At 33.8% G+C, this 13,246-nt stretch overlaps 2 protein-coding genes across 7 annotated transcripts in view; one reads left to right on the forward strand and one right to left on the reverse strand.

Annotated features, from left to right (window-relative positions):
* LOC101506324 (mitochondrial uncoupling protein 5-like) overlaps positions 1-377 on the forward strand; it is a 1,335-nt gene extending 958 nt beyond the window's left edge. The window contains exon 2 of the mRNA XM_073369046.1: positions 1-377. This exon is cut by the window's left edge and continues 44 nt beyond it. Coding sequence (XP_073225147.1) covers positions 1-344 — 344 coding nt within the window. The 3' untranslated portion in view covers positions 345-377.
* Positions 378-1,260: 883 nt separating this feature from the next.
* On the reverse strand, positions 1,261-12,357 carry LOC101505788 (rho GTPase-activating protein REN1-like). 6 transcript variants are annotated; one of them, XM_073369043.1, is made up of 24 exons: positions 12,072-12,355; positions 11,879-11,986; positions 11,709-11,795; positions 11,308-11,344; positions 10,826-10,902; positions 9,774-9,844; positions 9,602-9,680; positions 9,198-9,342; positions 8,654-8,773; positions 7,964-8,041; positions 7,469-7,524; positions 7,319-7,388; positions 6,646-6,730; positions 5,216-5,459; positions 4,825-5,037; positions 4,197-4,517; positions 3,970-4,019; positions 3,664-3,724; positions 3,486-3,569; positions 3,349-3,405; positions 3,053-3,222; positions 2,738-2,798; positions 2,403-2,513; positions 1,261-2,136 (listed from the first exon to the last, which is right to left on the reverse strand). In XM_073369043.1, exons 2-24 carry the CDS (start codon positions 11,909-11,911, stop codon positions 1,759-1,761), a joined length of 2,688 nt encoding a protein of 895 aa, XP_073225144.1. In that variant the 5' UTR covers positions 11,912-11,986; positions 12,072-12,355; the 3' UTR covers positions 1,261-1,758. The 6 variants fall into 6 exon arrangements, with proteins under 6 accessions (XP_073225144.1, XP_073225142.1, XP_073225143.1 ...); XM_073369041.1 differs by having other exon boundaries at positions 1,261-2,190; XM_073369042.1 differs by having other exon boundaries at positions 1,261-2,190; positions 9,249-9,342; positions 12,072-12,354.
* Positions 12,358-13,246: the final 889 nt, after the last annotated feature.

Genomic DNA, 13,246 nt, shown 5'->3' on the forward strand with positions numbered 1-13,246 from the left:
TGGCTTCGTATGATCAATTTAAAGAGACGATTGTGGAGAAAGGGTGGATGAAGGATGGATTTGGGACCCACGTGTCAGCGAGTTTTGCGGCGGGTTTCGTGGCGGCAGTTGCTTCGAACCCTATTGATGTGATAAAGACTAGGGTTATGAGTATGAAGGTGGAATCTGGTGGTGAGACTCCACCTTATAATGGTGCACTTGATTGTGCGATTAAGACTGTTCGTGCTGAAGGACCTATGGCTCTTTACAAGGGTTTTATTCCTACAATTTCAAGGCAGGGTCCTTTTACTGTTGTTCTTTTTGTCACGCTTGAACAAGTTAGAAAGCTGCTCAAGGATTTTTGAATTTTTTTATACACTATTCATTATTTTTTCTCAGATCATCGATGCACCACTTCTGTTACTTATTAACTTAGATTTTTTCATTCTATTTTATCTAGGGATTACTATTTTTTACGAGATTTTCATGTTGCTCATAATATTTTACATTGGTTATAGTATTTATTTACTTATTTATACTATTCTCAAACTTTTCGAAGGCCAACTTTTAGCTAAGACCTTAGTAAGTGGACTTCATGCAGTCAACTAATTTGAATGGATGAATTATGAATCACCAAGGGACAAAACTTTCTTAACTTAATGAAGAACCAGACACTAATTGGTACTAGTGAAATTGAACCGGAGCTCGAATCTATATAGCTCATGATTTAACTGTTTGAAACTGCTTTATTGTAATCTTTTTTATTATTTCAACAAATAGTCTCAAAAAATAGTATAAGGGAAATTATCTAAAGTGTTATTCATGAAAACTTGTTACGCTGAAATAAGAGTCATTAGGAGATAAAACTTAATAAATTAATCGAATGGTATTTTGGCATTTTAGAATTGAGATATTTAAATAGAATGAAAGTAAGTAGTTATAATTGCTTATATTTAAAACTAAAATTATGAGTATTTTTTTTGCTCATATTCTAAATCAGAATAGTACTAATTAAGAAAATTGGACTAGTCATTAAATTCCTTTTAGAATCATCTATTTGTTAGTTTTTTTTTTATTGTTTTAACCTCAAGTCTGCATCACCAAGTCTCCAAGGTATTGTCCGCCTTGGATCTGTCGTGAGTCCTAACGGTTTTGTCCTATGAAAAAATGTCTCAGTGGTTTTGAGGAGTGTAAGAGTAATTTATAAACTATCATTAACTTCAATTACAAAGCGATATGAAACTTTTTAGTATAACCGGAACAATTAGCTTCATGGGCATATTTGTGTGTGTGAGTCATGGAGCTTTTAGCTTCATTTATTCAGATTAAGAGTCTGATTATATGAAGATATCACAAGATTACTTACTAAACAGTATGTCAAAACAAAGAAACTTGGACAAAGGGTTATCTGCTTAATAATGCTTTGCCAGCTTATGCCAAACTACTGAAGGCTATTGCAGTTACAAATACTACAATGTAATTGCAAAACCATCATGCTGTTCACCGAGTCAGAAAAAACCAGCATGTTAGGTTACAAACAGTTCAGTTTATGTATGCTTTGCACATCCTGTTTTTCTTTTTTGGGTAAATGAACTTCACTGCATTTGAATACAGGCTTTTGTGCCTACCTTAGCAAAGAAGGATTCTTCTCACAAACCACACAAAACATTGTTGACGGCATAAACAATGATTGCACAAGTGAACAAGAAAAAACAATGACCGATTTCAATAGCCCCGTATCATCTGGATTTTGTGCTGTAACAAAAACCTGGCATAGTATCATCGACCTTTATCCACATTATAAGACTGATGATGATGGCCTTCTGATCTTCCTCTTTCCAAGTATGTTGGATGTTGATCCCATCCTTCTGAGTGGTAGCCTGGCTGACTATCTGATTTTTTCAGTTTGTCCGAATTCTGATGTGATTTACCTTTGCTCGATCCTTTTTCTGGAAGCTGGAGCGACTGAGAACTGTCCATGACTCTACCCTTTTCGGGGTTTGGCACATCAGATCCTTTAAACTTACTGTTGGGAGATGGAAGTGTTTGGTGACGTTCAGATCCTTTTCTTTTATCCTGGTTGCGTGAAGAGTAACTCGACTCTCGGCTTCCTCTATCCGCATTTTGTAGTTCATTTACAGCTTGACTCCGGCCCACCTTCAAAAAGTTCAGTCTGGATGTCAGTTTTGTGATTCCAGAAGAATTTGCTCCCTGTTGCGAAAGCATTTAAATAAATAAGTCTATCTACTCCACTAGTCCTATCAAGTTGCATTATGACTCATCAGGTTTTTCTTATTTGGAACACACAGAAATTAGTCACAACACAAGACTAACAAGTAGTTATCTGGTCACAGTTCGGATTATACAATTTGAAGAAGGTGCTGATTTTTATGTAGATTCATAGCCAAGTTTCTGATACCTACCTCACCCCTTGAACTGGATTTCTTGGAACTAGTTGGTGGCTGTTTGTTTGGTAAAGGTGTTGACTCCGGCTTTCTCTCAGTATCACTGTCTGTTCCACTAAGATAAGTGTCCTGTCGTGACATTGCCAAATATCCATGGTTTAAGAAATGTTAGATAGCTAAAGATCCTATTAACCGTACGATATATTGTACACCTTACAAGCCAGTTTTATGAAGTTAAGTTGGGAACAACCCAAATTCTCAAAATATCTTTATAATAATATATCATTAGAGTATTGCAATCATATCCTTAATAATGACACTGAGACTATGGAACAAATCCTTGTTAGATTTACCTTATTTATTGACCTTTCAGATTGTGATGTGGCAGCACCTTCGGCATCTGCCTTATGTTTCCTGTCAAAAAGATTGCCCATGAAGAGTAAAATTTAATTACCATTGAAAATAAACAATCAAGCAAAAAAAAAAAAACACAGAAAATTGTAATAGAAACAGTCAAAGTGCCAAAAGGGCAAGTACAAACATACAGGATGAAAGGACGTGAGCAACAAAATTTTATCAAAATTGAAGCAATTAGGAGTCTGAGATTGTAAGAATAAGGAGAAAAGACTGCAGTAACAAGGACACGGGTAGTGATACGATAAACATACGATTTTCTTTCCTTATTTGATGACAGCCGCGATGGATTACTGATATCTGAAGTAGATCCATAATTCTGCTCAAGTTTAACCTTAAGCCGCAGCCCAATCTCCTCAACCATCCGCTCTAACTTGGTAAGATCCACTTCTACCAGAGCTAAATCCTCAAGTTCTGCCCTAGTCTGCATAAGATGTGGATATTATGAATTAGTTGAATGGCCAAAAAACAATATTAATCATATTTGAGTAAATTTGGCGGCACTCTTCATCAATACTGACATTGGCTAAATCAGAAACTCGAGAACTACCTCAAGAGTTGCCCGGGAATTCTTTTCTTTGTGCAACTGTTCCTGTAGTCTAGCCACCTGTGAGAAGAATATTTTAGACACAATCTTAAATTTATTTTTATGGTGAAAGAGGGTAACTCGTTTCACAATGAACATACATCTTGCTCAAGTGCCGAACGCCGCCCTTGCAATTCTTTCTTTCGTTCATCTATCTTAGATTGCAACTTTTCATTTGCCTTCACCTACAAACAGCAAGTAAATCTGGCTATTGACTTCGAAGAAAATAATTCCAACACATAAACAAGGTTATCCATAAAAGAAATGGACAACAGATACCTCATCTGCAATTTGGTTTTGTAGTTTTGTTCTAGCAGCTTCGAGCCTTTCAATTTCATCTCTATATATGGTTAAACATAAAATTAGTAGACAGAGAAACATGAAGAAACTGATAGATGTCATTTACTCTATGAACTAGATATACTGACACGAACACCGAACATGACACTGGTAATAATTTGAGAAAATGAATTAATTGAATGTAATTAATGTATCGGTAACGTGTCGGTGTCCGACGCCGATACGTGCTGGACAACGGGACACGTCTTCGATCAGAAGTGTTGGTGCTACATAGCAATTACTTACTCCTCTTCAATAGGAAAATCAATGGATTCCATGGAGAGGTTCTTCCTTGCCTAGACAAAATACGAAAGACATAAAAACTCAAACTGTTTAGAACGTAGTCAATTTAGCTCTAAAAAAAGTAAGAAACAAACACTAATGGCATAAGCGTTAGCCAAATTAGGGCAAGTGACAAAGACATAACTGGCAATATAAAAATTGCATTGTTAATTTTGAAAAGAGTTACTCACGGAGGTGCGCCCCAACATGGTTCGTTGCCGAGGTTCTGGGCCATTGGACATGGTTGCAGATTTTTTCATTTGTGAAGGGCTAGGAGAATATGAATTATGCATACTACTATCTTGATCAGTGGAAACTTCTCCAACTATATCAGCAGGCTTATTGGACTGATCTACATAAGCCGCCTTCTTTGGACTCGTGAGATTTTCACTTCTTTCTCTATTTTCATGTTGAGTTGGCGAGCCTTCACGTGACTTTACTGACGTTTGATTGACTTTAATTTCTTCACTCACATTTGATGATTTTGAACTTGAATTAGAATGATCACCATCCTGTCCATTACAACAAATTAGAATTAGATAGTTTAAGTTTACTCTTCTCATCTCCTCTCACCCCAACCCCCAAGTGGCAGTGATTGCATCCATTTGTCACTGACTTGGAGAAAAAAGCTAAGATGTGTATATTATATTGATGAGATCAACTTTATATAACTAGTTAATCAAAGTTTTAGGAGCATTTTTTAAGAGCTGGGGTATGGGTTTTATAATTTACAACTTTACTTGAATTAGTCCAATAATATGAAATGAAAAACATATACTTGCTCCTAATTGACATGAAGTAAATAAATCTGGCATTGACCTTGTCATTGTAATCATCAGCCTCAGAGTCTCCTTCAGTGTAGGATTCGCTTACAAGATCATCTTCTTCTTCATCAGACTCGTGTATTGATTCATCTTGGTCATCATCATCATAATCCTCATCATAGGATAGATCCTCGTCACTACCCTCCTCACTCTCAGATCCACTCTCTTCTGAGTCAGTGTATATATCAGGGGACACAGAACCTTCCTGCTACAACACTAACAAGTTAGGATTCTAAAGAGACAATAATAATATTAAAAACTTATCCCATTTAGATACATGGATCCATTAACACCAATGGGTTCTATCAAAGAGACATATGCATGCAACGTGGTTTCATTTTACGAATGGACGCCATGCTAAAAGCAATATCAAGAGACGTAATTACCCCAAATATGCTTTTATATTCTTCTAATAAAGTTATAACAATTGCTTGGGCATGATTAGCAGCTGCAGCTGCTTGTAAAAGTTGGACAGAACCATCGCCACCAACATCAAAATCATTATCGATCTCACACTCTCCAGCTAGAAGGGGACGGAGAAGTAATGGTGCCATGCAAGCTGCCACAGCTGAGGAACTCATTCTGTTGACAGCTTTGCGTGAAGCCACAGTTTGCATCATCAATAATATTCTGTACAAGAGCGAAATTATTAATATATATAGATGGCCAAAGGAAACATTAAGTAACAGAAAGGTATAGTGCAAAAGAAATTTTGGCAAAAAGAAAGACCCGTTTCATTTGGCACATTGCGTAACTGTCAGTGCAAGAAATGATTTCTCATGTATCCTAGAATATATAATCCCAATTTACATCAGACGTTGCTAATAAGTGTGAAAAGTAGGCCTCATACGAGCTCGTGCGTTTAGGTAAATAACTTAATTAAGCGCCTATAGAATAAAGTGTTTGTCGTATAAGAGCTTATGTATAAGCTATTTTGACAATCAAAGAGGTTGTTAAACAGTTTTCACATAAGTTGTAAGTTGTTTTTATAAGTTATCCCCATTAGAAGAGTATTGATATAAGCTGAAAATAGCTTATGTGTATGTCATAAGCTATTTTCGTAACCTCTCCTAAATACTAACCCAAGTACTTCTATTTCTCTTGCTTTCCCATCACATCTCTAATCTCTCTCTCTCTCTCTCTTCTGTATCTGTGTTTCCTACACCTCTCACACCCCTAATACATACCCAATTAGGGGTGTGGCAGTGATACAGTCTTTATCCATTCAAAAAAATTGTGTCTATATCATTGTTATAAATTAGTACATCTAGTAACCAATCACCATCCCACATATAACTTCGTTGAATCTCTTACATGGACAGACATTTTGATTGTGTTTTTAATAGCACACAATGATATCATTTAATCTATAGCAAACACCTAGCCTATCAAACAAACTATTTTTGATAACTTATAAATTCAACCTGTAATTTTTTGGTTCACTTGCACCTTTTGGAGCATTAGGGGCAATATTCCAACATTTATAAGGCCCTATCACTCGAATGATCCACTTTTTTGGTTTCATAGATTCTGAGTCATAAACAATAAATTCAATATAGCCTCTCAATAAATAGATCATATATATGGGTGCATCATCAAATATAAACAAATCTAGAGATATCAATGGCTCCATGCAACTTTTTGGTCAAGTAGGTTTTTGAAAAAAACAAGACTATCACAAATCAAAAATAGATATAATTGATTAACTAATTGGAAAATAAGAGTATTTTTAAAACCTGGGGTCCAACAAAGATAGAAAACAATAAGTTATACCAAAAGGAAAGAAATGGAAAAGAGAAAGTTATTAATCAAATACCTTTGCAATAAGCGGCGATTTGGTTCAGGGAAAGTGTCATTTATTGCTGCGCGCATAGAAGCAACCCTAATACCACGATCAGTTCCTAATAGTTATGCCAATTTTCAACAATGGAGAGTTAAACTTCAGGAATATAGATTGAAATTTTGAAACAATTATTTTTCAAAATCAAAATATCCCATCATGTTTCAGATTCTTAATTTAACAAAAAAAAAAAGTCATAGTGTTGAATGTCAAAGCCTTCTTGTCCCATTGTTTATTCAGCAAGTGAGGTGAAATGTTGATCCATAAAATACACAATTGCTGCTTTTCAAGTTGTTCAAAAATTAGCTTTCAGTTTTAAACAATGGGTTTTCACTTGTCACAGTCATACATGATATATTCTAAACTCCAATTGAAAACCTTTTTGTTTGACAACAATCATGGAAAATCAATTTTAGATAAAAGACACAAATACTAGGTAAAGTCAGTTGACTGATCCAAGATTACTATTAATTAAAGGGTCATGCTAACAAGTGCCCTTAGACTTTTAAGTAGTTAAATACGCAATTTTCAATACACTTTCAAAAAAATATTCCTATATTTGGATTCTTAACAAGTGCCCTAAGGGCACTTGTTAGGATTTCCCTTAATTAACTTAGATAAATATGAACCAAAATAAAGTGAAACTTACGGCAAGCTTCTAACAGTGCCTTACAGCAAGATGCAGGGACGGGAGAAGATGGCAATCCTCGAATAACATGCTGCAAATTTATAGAAATAAAGTTATAATAATGTAAGAGCTACCTAAAGGAATCAACACTTTCGTTTGTCGTGAAGATACCTTGATACAATCACCAATGACATGTGCATCTTCATCAGGAGCAAACTCAACTTTTCCTGCAACCATATGGCATATTCAAGAACATAAAAACTTGCCTAGTAACTTTGACCAAAAAAGAGGATAGGAAAAAGTGCACTTTCAAAATTGCAAAATTTCATAATCATCGCCCGGATTATTTTGTTGAAAAGAATGGCTCTTGCATATCAAACACATTCAAAGATTTAAGGAAGTTCATTAAATCAAAATAATTATCTATAAGTTGACCTATATGATAAGGAATTATCGTTGATACGCAACACTAAATATATTTCTCAGAGTATTTCTGTGGCAAAGGCTGAAATGTTGTGAAAGTTCTCCATGGCTAGTCATGTGAGAATTATTTTTATTTTTAGAATACAATATAGATAAAATGGAGGCAATGGCAAGCCAAAAAGTTCAGATGTATTAAGAAAGCAACATAAGAGTTAAAGAATAGCCAGGAACAGAAGCACAAACCTTGTTCGTATTCCCGAACTCGACGTTCAACATCATCAACATCAGCTGCTTGCCGCAAGATTCCTTCTACGCTGGCTCCTATTTTGTAATATTTATTGAATTAGATTTGTATTCCATGCGAAACACATGAGTTTAGCAATATAGGAAAGGAGTTATTCAGACTCAGCTTTGGTTCTCAAATAAATTAATGCACATTCTTTATTTGCTTCCTCTCCCCTCCACTAGAAATAAGAAATTAAATTTGATTGCAAGGTCACATGTAATAATAACTTGGAATCCTAATTTTTATTCACGAGTCCGTACACTTTTTATTGAATTTTTATTGGTGAGGGTTAATCTTTTACTTTTTCCTTCATTAATAAGAAATACTAATGCATTAAATATGCCAGGATGTAAAACTTTTATACAACATAAAGAAACACAGTCCAGATAGGTCAAAGACATTTATCAAAGAGAGAAAACACTTAACAGAATATGTAGAACAGTCCAATTCAGTAATGCACTAAAAATCTGTCACATTTACTATAGATAGAGAGTCTATCAAATTAAACGAGAGCAAAAGAGGAGAGAGGTGCTAATCTTGACCCTCCAAATAAGATTGAATGGTCATGGATGGTCAAAGTTAACTCATTTCTCGCACTCATCTAACATGCTCCCAACACATACATGTGTATGTGTAAGAGAACCCACCATGCTCTTCCATGAATGTCAGGGCTTTTTCCAAAAATGATGGAGTTCCATCAACATCCTCCAGAGCAAGTAAAATTGGCCGGCCAATTACAGTAGATTTGGCTGGTTCTCTATCCTTCACTGTAGAAATCATAACAAAGGAAAGAAAATTTATTGACATTTACCAGCATTAAATAAAAGTATAATCACATCAAAGTTCACAACAAATGTCACAACTCTAAATCAGGGGAAGAAAAGAAAAAAACAGGTTACCACATTTACAGACGAGACAATCAATCAGATGGTACAAATTTAAAATCACCACCAGTTTACCACTATGAAGGACCATTATACAAATGGACAAGTAATGCTCGTGCAAAGATCAAATCAGAAAAGCGACAATTTTAACAATAGTTACTACAACAAATATTTACATGCTGACTATTAAGTTGTTAAGTGAAGCACTGTATATAGATCATGAACATTATTCATAGTGTATGCACCACTAGGTCCAATCTGTGAGGTCAGCTAACATATGTAAAGCACAATTATAACAAGAGCATACACTGGTCCAAAGAAATATCAATTGAATCAGTCTGATCGTTCCTATAGATACCATTTTGCTCTGTCACATTGGCTGCAGTTGGTGCTTGGGCCAAAGCTTTCTCGAGAGCAGTCTTCCACTCGTATAAGTCATCTGTAGTTTCAGCCTACAACATCAACAGATGAAATGATATGTTAGCAGCAGATAACAATTTTCATGTTTGTATTTATCTGTGCATATGTTGAACCAATGAAAATATAAATATCATGCAGATAGAGAACAAAAAATATTGGGAAAAAGAAGACAAAGAGACCACAGTCAGAGGATTTTATAAACAATTTTGTGTGGAAATACAATTCTAACATGATTATGGACAAAAACATCTCCTGAGAGACAAATTATGTAAAAAAGGAAGATTTAAGCACCTTAAGTGTGAAAGCTCGTCCATCATGACCATCAGGGAATTGTACAGTCAAAAGTTTCTTATCTGCTTTAACAATAACGCTACAAAATTTAACAACACAAGTTACAAGAGGTAATGAAACATTCCAATGCTGCAACTGATAATAGTGTATAGTTAGTGAAAAACAAGCCAACCTGCCTGAATTGTTGAGGTCAATGCCGCCAAGGGTCAAATTCACTTCATTTCCCTTCAAAGGGACGGCATTCTGAAAACCATTAAACAAAACAATAAGAATATATATAACAAGTTCTTAATTTGTACAATTGATGAAAAGTAGACACGTTAGAGTTACAGTTGTTTGTGTGTGTATGTGTAAGTGTTGCTAAGGTTTCTTTTATCTGGCATTGTGTACCTAAAACTGATATGATAAAAAAGCCACTAAGGAATCTATTTGAGCAATGTATCTGTTAGAATATTATAAAATATCTTATAATATCTGTTATATTATATTAGAGTATCTTGAGTTATTTTCTATGATCAATTTATAATTATAGAGATATCTTAGAATATCTCTCATTATTAGTATGATTTGTTCCTAATTTAGGATTGAGTCTATGTATCTCCATAAATAGAGTACTATTGAGTCTTTTGTATCAAGTTAGCATAAAGTTAATATCAATAATATTGAAGCTATTATTATTTTCTCTCCTCCTTTTCTCTAAAATCTCACAACTTCAACGGTATCAATGTTCATAATATCTCTTTAGATAGCAAAATCTTGTATGGAAAAAGCAAAATTGTATTCCCAACATCAAAATGGATATAGTAAGAAAGCTGCAATTTCATGCCTTATACATGGTTAGTTCATATTATCGTTCTGATTTCCAGTTCCTAACATTTTCTTGTCCTCACAATCAGCATCAAACTCAAACCCAGCAAGATTAACCTATTATGCCTAATTGTACAAGGACAACGAAACCTGAATATGTCTATTCCTACTTGTTAAAAGAGTAATGCCTCGTAATCTAAAATTTAATAAGCATGCCATTGCCAGCTCATTCTGTCAAAAACTCTGTGGCCTTTTCATCAGTAAATAATTGAAAATGATTATGGTCCCTAAATGAAAATGATGAGTTCATTATTTGATATACATATAATTATTTATAAAAATAAAGTCTAGTCTCAGCTCCAGAAAAATATAAGGTTATGCCTACTTTCTATCAGATGCCAAAACAAAATTACTTACTGGATCACTTCTGAAGAAAACAAGTGAAGTTTGTGTTAAAATAAACCATCTTTTCTTCCAGGATGTCCATCCAATTCCTACACATCAAGAAGTAGATGCTATGCAATGATAAGAAACTTTTAGATGTTTTCATTATAGAGTAGAAGGGAAGGTTTGCATAAATGCAAAATACATGCAAAAACAGAGTGATTTATTCTACACATGGGGAAATAAATCTATTAGTCTATCACATTCACACCATTTAGTAAATGTAGAATAAGTGAAACTATACATTACAAACAGTGAAACAGCATGTGGTGAGATGCATGGAACCAACGTAAGAATTGTTCTTTCCAAACACACACTAAGTAAATGTATAGTTTCCACTTGTTCAACAATTAGAAAGACACTATATCTACAAATAATCCTCACTGCATTATAAATCATGTAAATGAATAGTCTCCTAGAAGAAAACGCGTAAAAATTGATGGAGCGAAACACACCTTTAGAAGATATGAAAAGTGGCCCACTCTTGAAAATCTGCAAGACGTGGAATAACATGAACTCAAAATGAGTTATAAGATGGACATGGAAACTGTATAGAGTTTAAATTAGCTAAATTTAACAATGAAAATGTTAAGAACAATAGCGCCAAAACTGATATCATCATGATAATGCCACACAGAGCCATATTGTTATCTCTATGGCACCGACACTTCTGATCGAAAGCGTATATCAATGTCCACTCTCAATTAATTCATTTTCTCAAATTATTATTGATGTTGTCGGTGTTAGTGTTGTGTCTAGTGTCCGTGTCAACCTCCGCACTTGATAGATTCTTATTAAAGCTGAAACCAATTGATCCAAATTAACAGAAATTTCCATGTTTGGGAAAAAAAGATACCGCATTGTTGCTGGAATGAGAACGCTGAGTCTCTGGTGGTCCAGGTTGGGGAATAGGAGGGGGAACAGAAGCAGCACCATTATTTCCCTGCAAATGAAATTAAAAGTTATGTACCAACAAAAATGTATATGTAATGTGATGTTACTATTTTGACAAGGAATAATAAAAACCTGAGTGGACAATTCAGCAGTTGTGTTGGTCATATCTGTGATCGAAAAATCACAGAACTATCTTGAATGCTTGGCCAGAAGAAATAAAGACATTCAATTGACCAAATCCTGAGAGACAATGCATGATCGATAATGAATAGAAAAATAAAAAATAAAAAATAAAAAATGTAATTTTGAATATAGTGGCGTATACCTGTGGTGGTGTAGAAAATGAATGAAAGAAAAGTATGAATGAAGAGAGAGAAGATGTGAAAAGAAAAGAAAAGGGGAAGAGAAAAGAGTGTTTCTCTGTCTTCTCGAAATGGAATGTAATGTGAGAAATGTTTGGGTGGTGAAAAGGAAATAGAAAATGAGATTGGAGTGGAACGGGTCTTTTTCCTAATGCGTGATGGAGGGAGGGAAAACAAACACAACAACACTACAAGATGCTATGTTTTGCGTGGGAACGAACGACTATCTCTTTCTTCTTTTCCTCACTTTCATTTCATTCTTATTCTATTCTATGCTTGCCAAATGCCACATTGCAATACCTAGCCCCACCTCTACTAATACTATGCTTAAATTATTAAACAAGCTTTATATCACCTCCAACTTCAAAAATTAAATTATCTTAATATGCTTAAAATACAAAAACTTCAATATCTATAAAAAAAAAAGTTTTTTTTTAAATGAGTTGTATGATTTTTTAATTAAATAGATTTTTTATAATTATCATACCCATTAAAAACGTTAGACTTTAATCATAGTAATTACTATTAAAATTATTCATATGAATATGAATGGTTGTTATTTATCGATAATATCAACAACAAAAATTCACTATCGATATACGGCATAATTTTATTTTACGTATTTTTTTATCAATAGTTTTTATGTATTTAAAAAAGTTATAAATGAATGAATCTATATTTAGATCTTAAAAAATTATTCTTATAAGAATTAATTATCAACCATTGTCACAAATATATACCGAAGTATAATAATTTCAAAGTGATACCATTAATGTCAATACAAGATTATTATTAGAATAGTAATAATTAATGTCACAAAAAATAAAAACAAGAATTATTTAAAATACTTTTTTGATGTCAAAATGATAGTTGGGAGAGAGACTAACAACAACATTAACTAATTAATTACATTCACTAAAAGTGGGTTTAAGGGTGTTTCATGTACTCATTTTGTGACACAATAATAGTTATATTAGATCATTTCATATAAATTAATTAAAGAGAAATTATTATAAAAGAAAGAAACATAATACTAACAATTTTGCCAAAACAACAAGGTTAACCATCGAAATATTCTCAATATTATATACGTAAAGAAGAGAGTAATAATTTGAAAATAATTCACATAATATTAATT

Source organism: Cicer arietinum, chromosome 5, assembly GCF_000331145.2.
Source record: "Cicer arietinum cultivar CDC Frontier isolate Library 1 chromosome 5, Cicar.CDCFrontier_v2.0, whole genome shotgun sequence".
NCBI lineage: Eukaryota > Viridiplantae > Streptophyta > Magnoliopsida > Fabales > Fabaceae > Cicer > Cicer arietinum.

Excerpts from the sequence above, each read along its gene's own strand:
- LOC101505788 (XM_073369041.1), bottom strand. The coding sequence starts at position 11,911 with ATGACCAACACAACTGCTGAATTGTCCACTCAG. Across the intron at positions 7,525-7,963 it reads AGTTCGGGAATACGAACAAG|GAAAAGTTGAGTTTGCTCCT; the intron begins GTTTGTGCTTCT and ends ATATGGTTGCAG. Across the intron at positions 3,570-3,663 it reads AAAACCAAATTGCAGATGAG|GTGAAGGCAAATGAAAAGTT; the intron begins GTATCTGTTGTC and ends TGCTGTTTGTAG.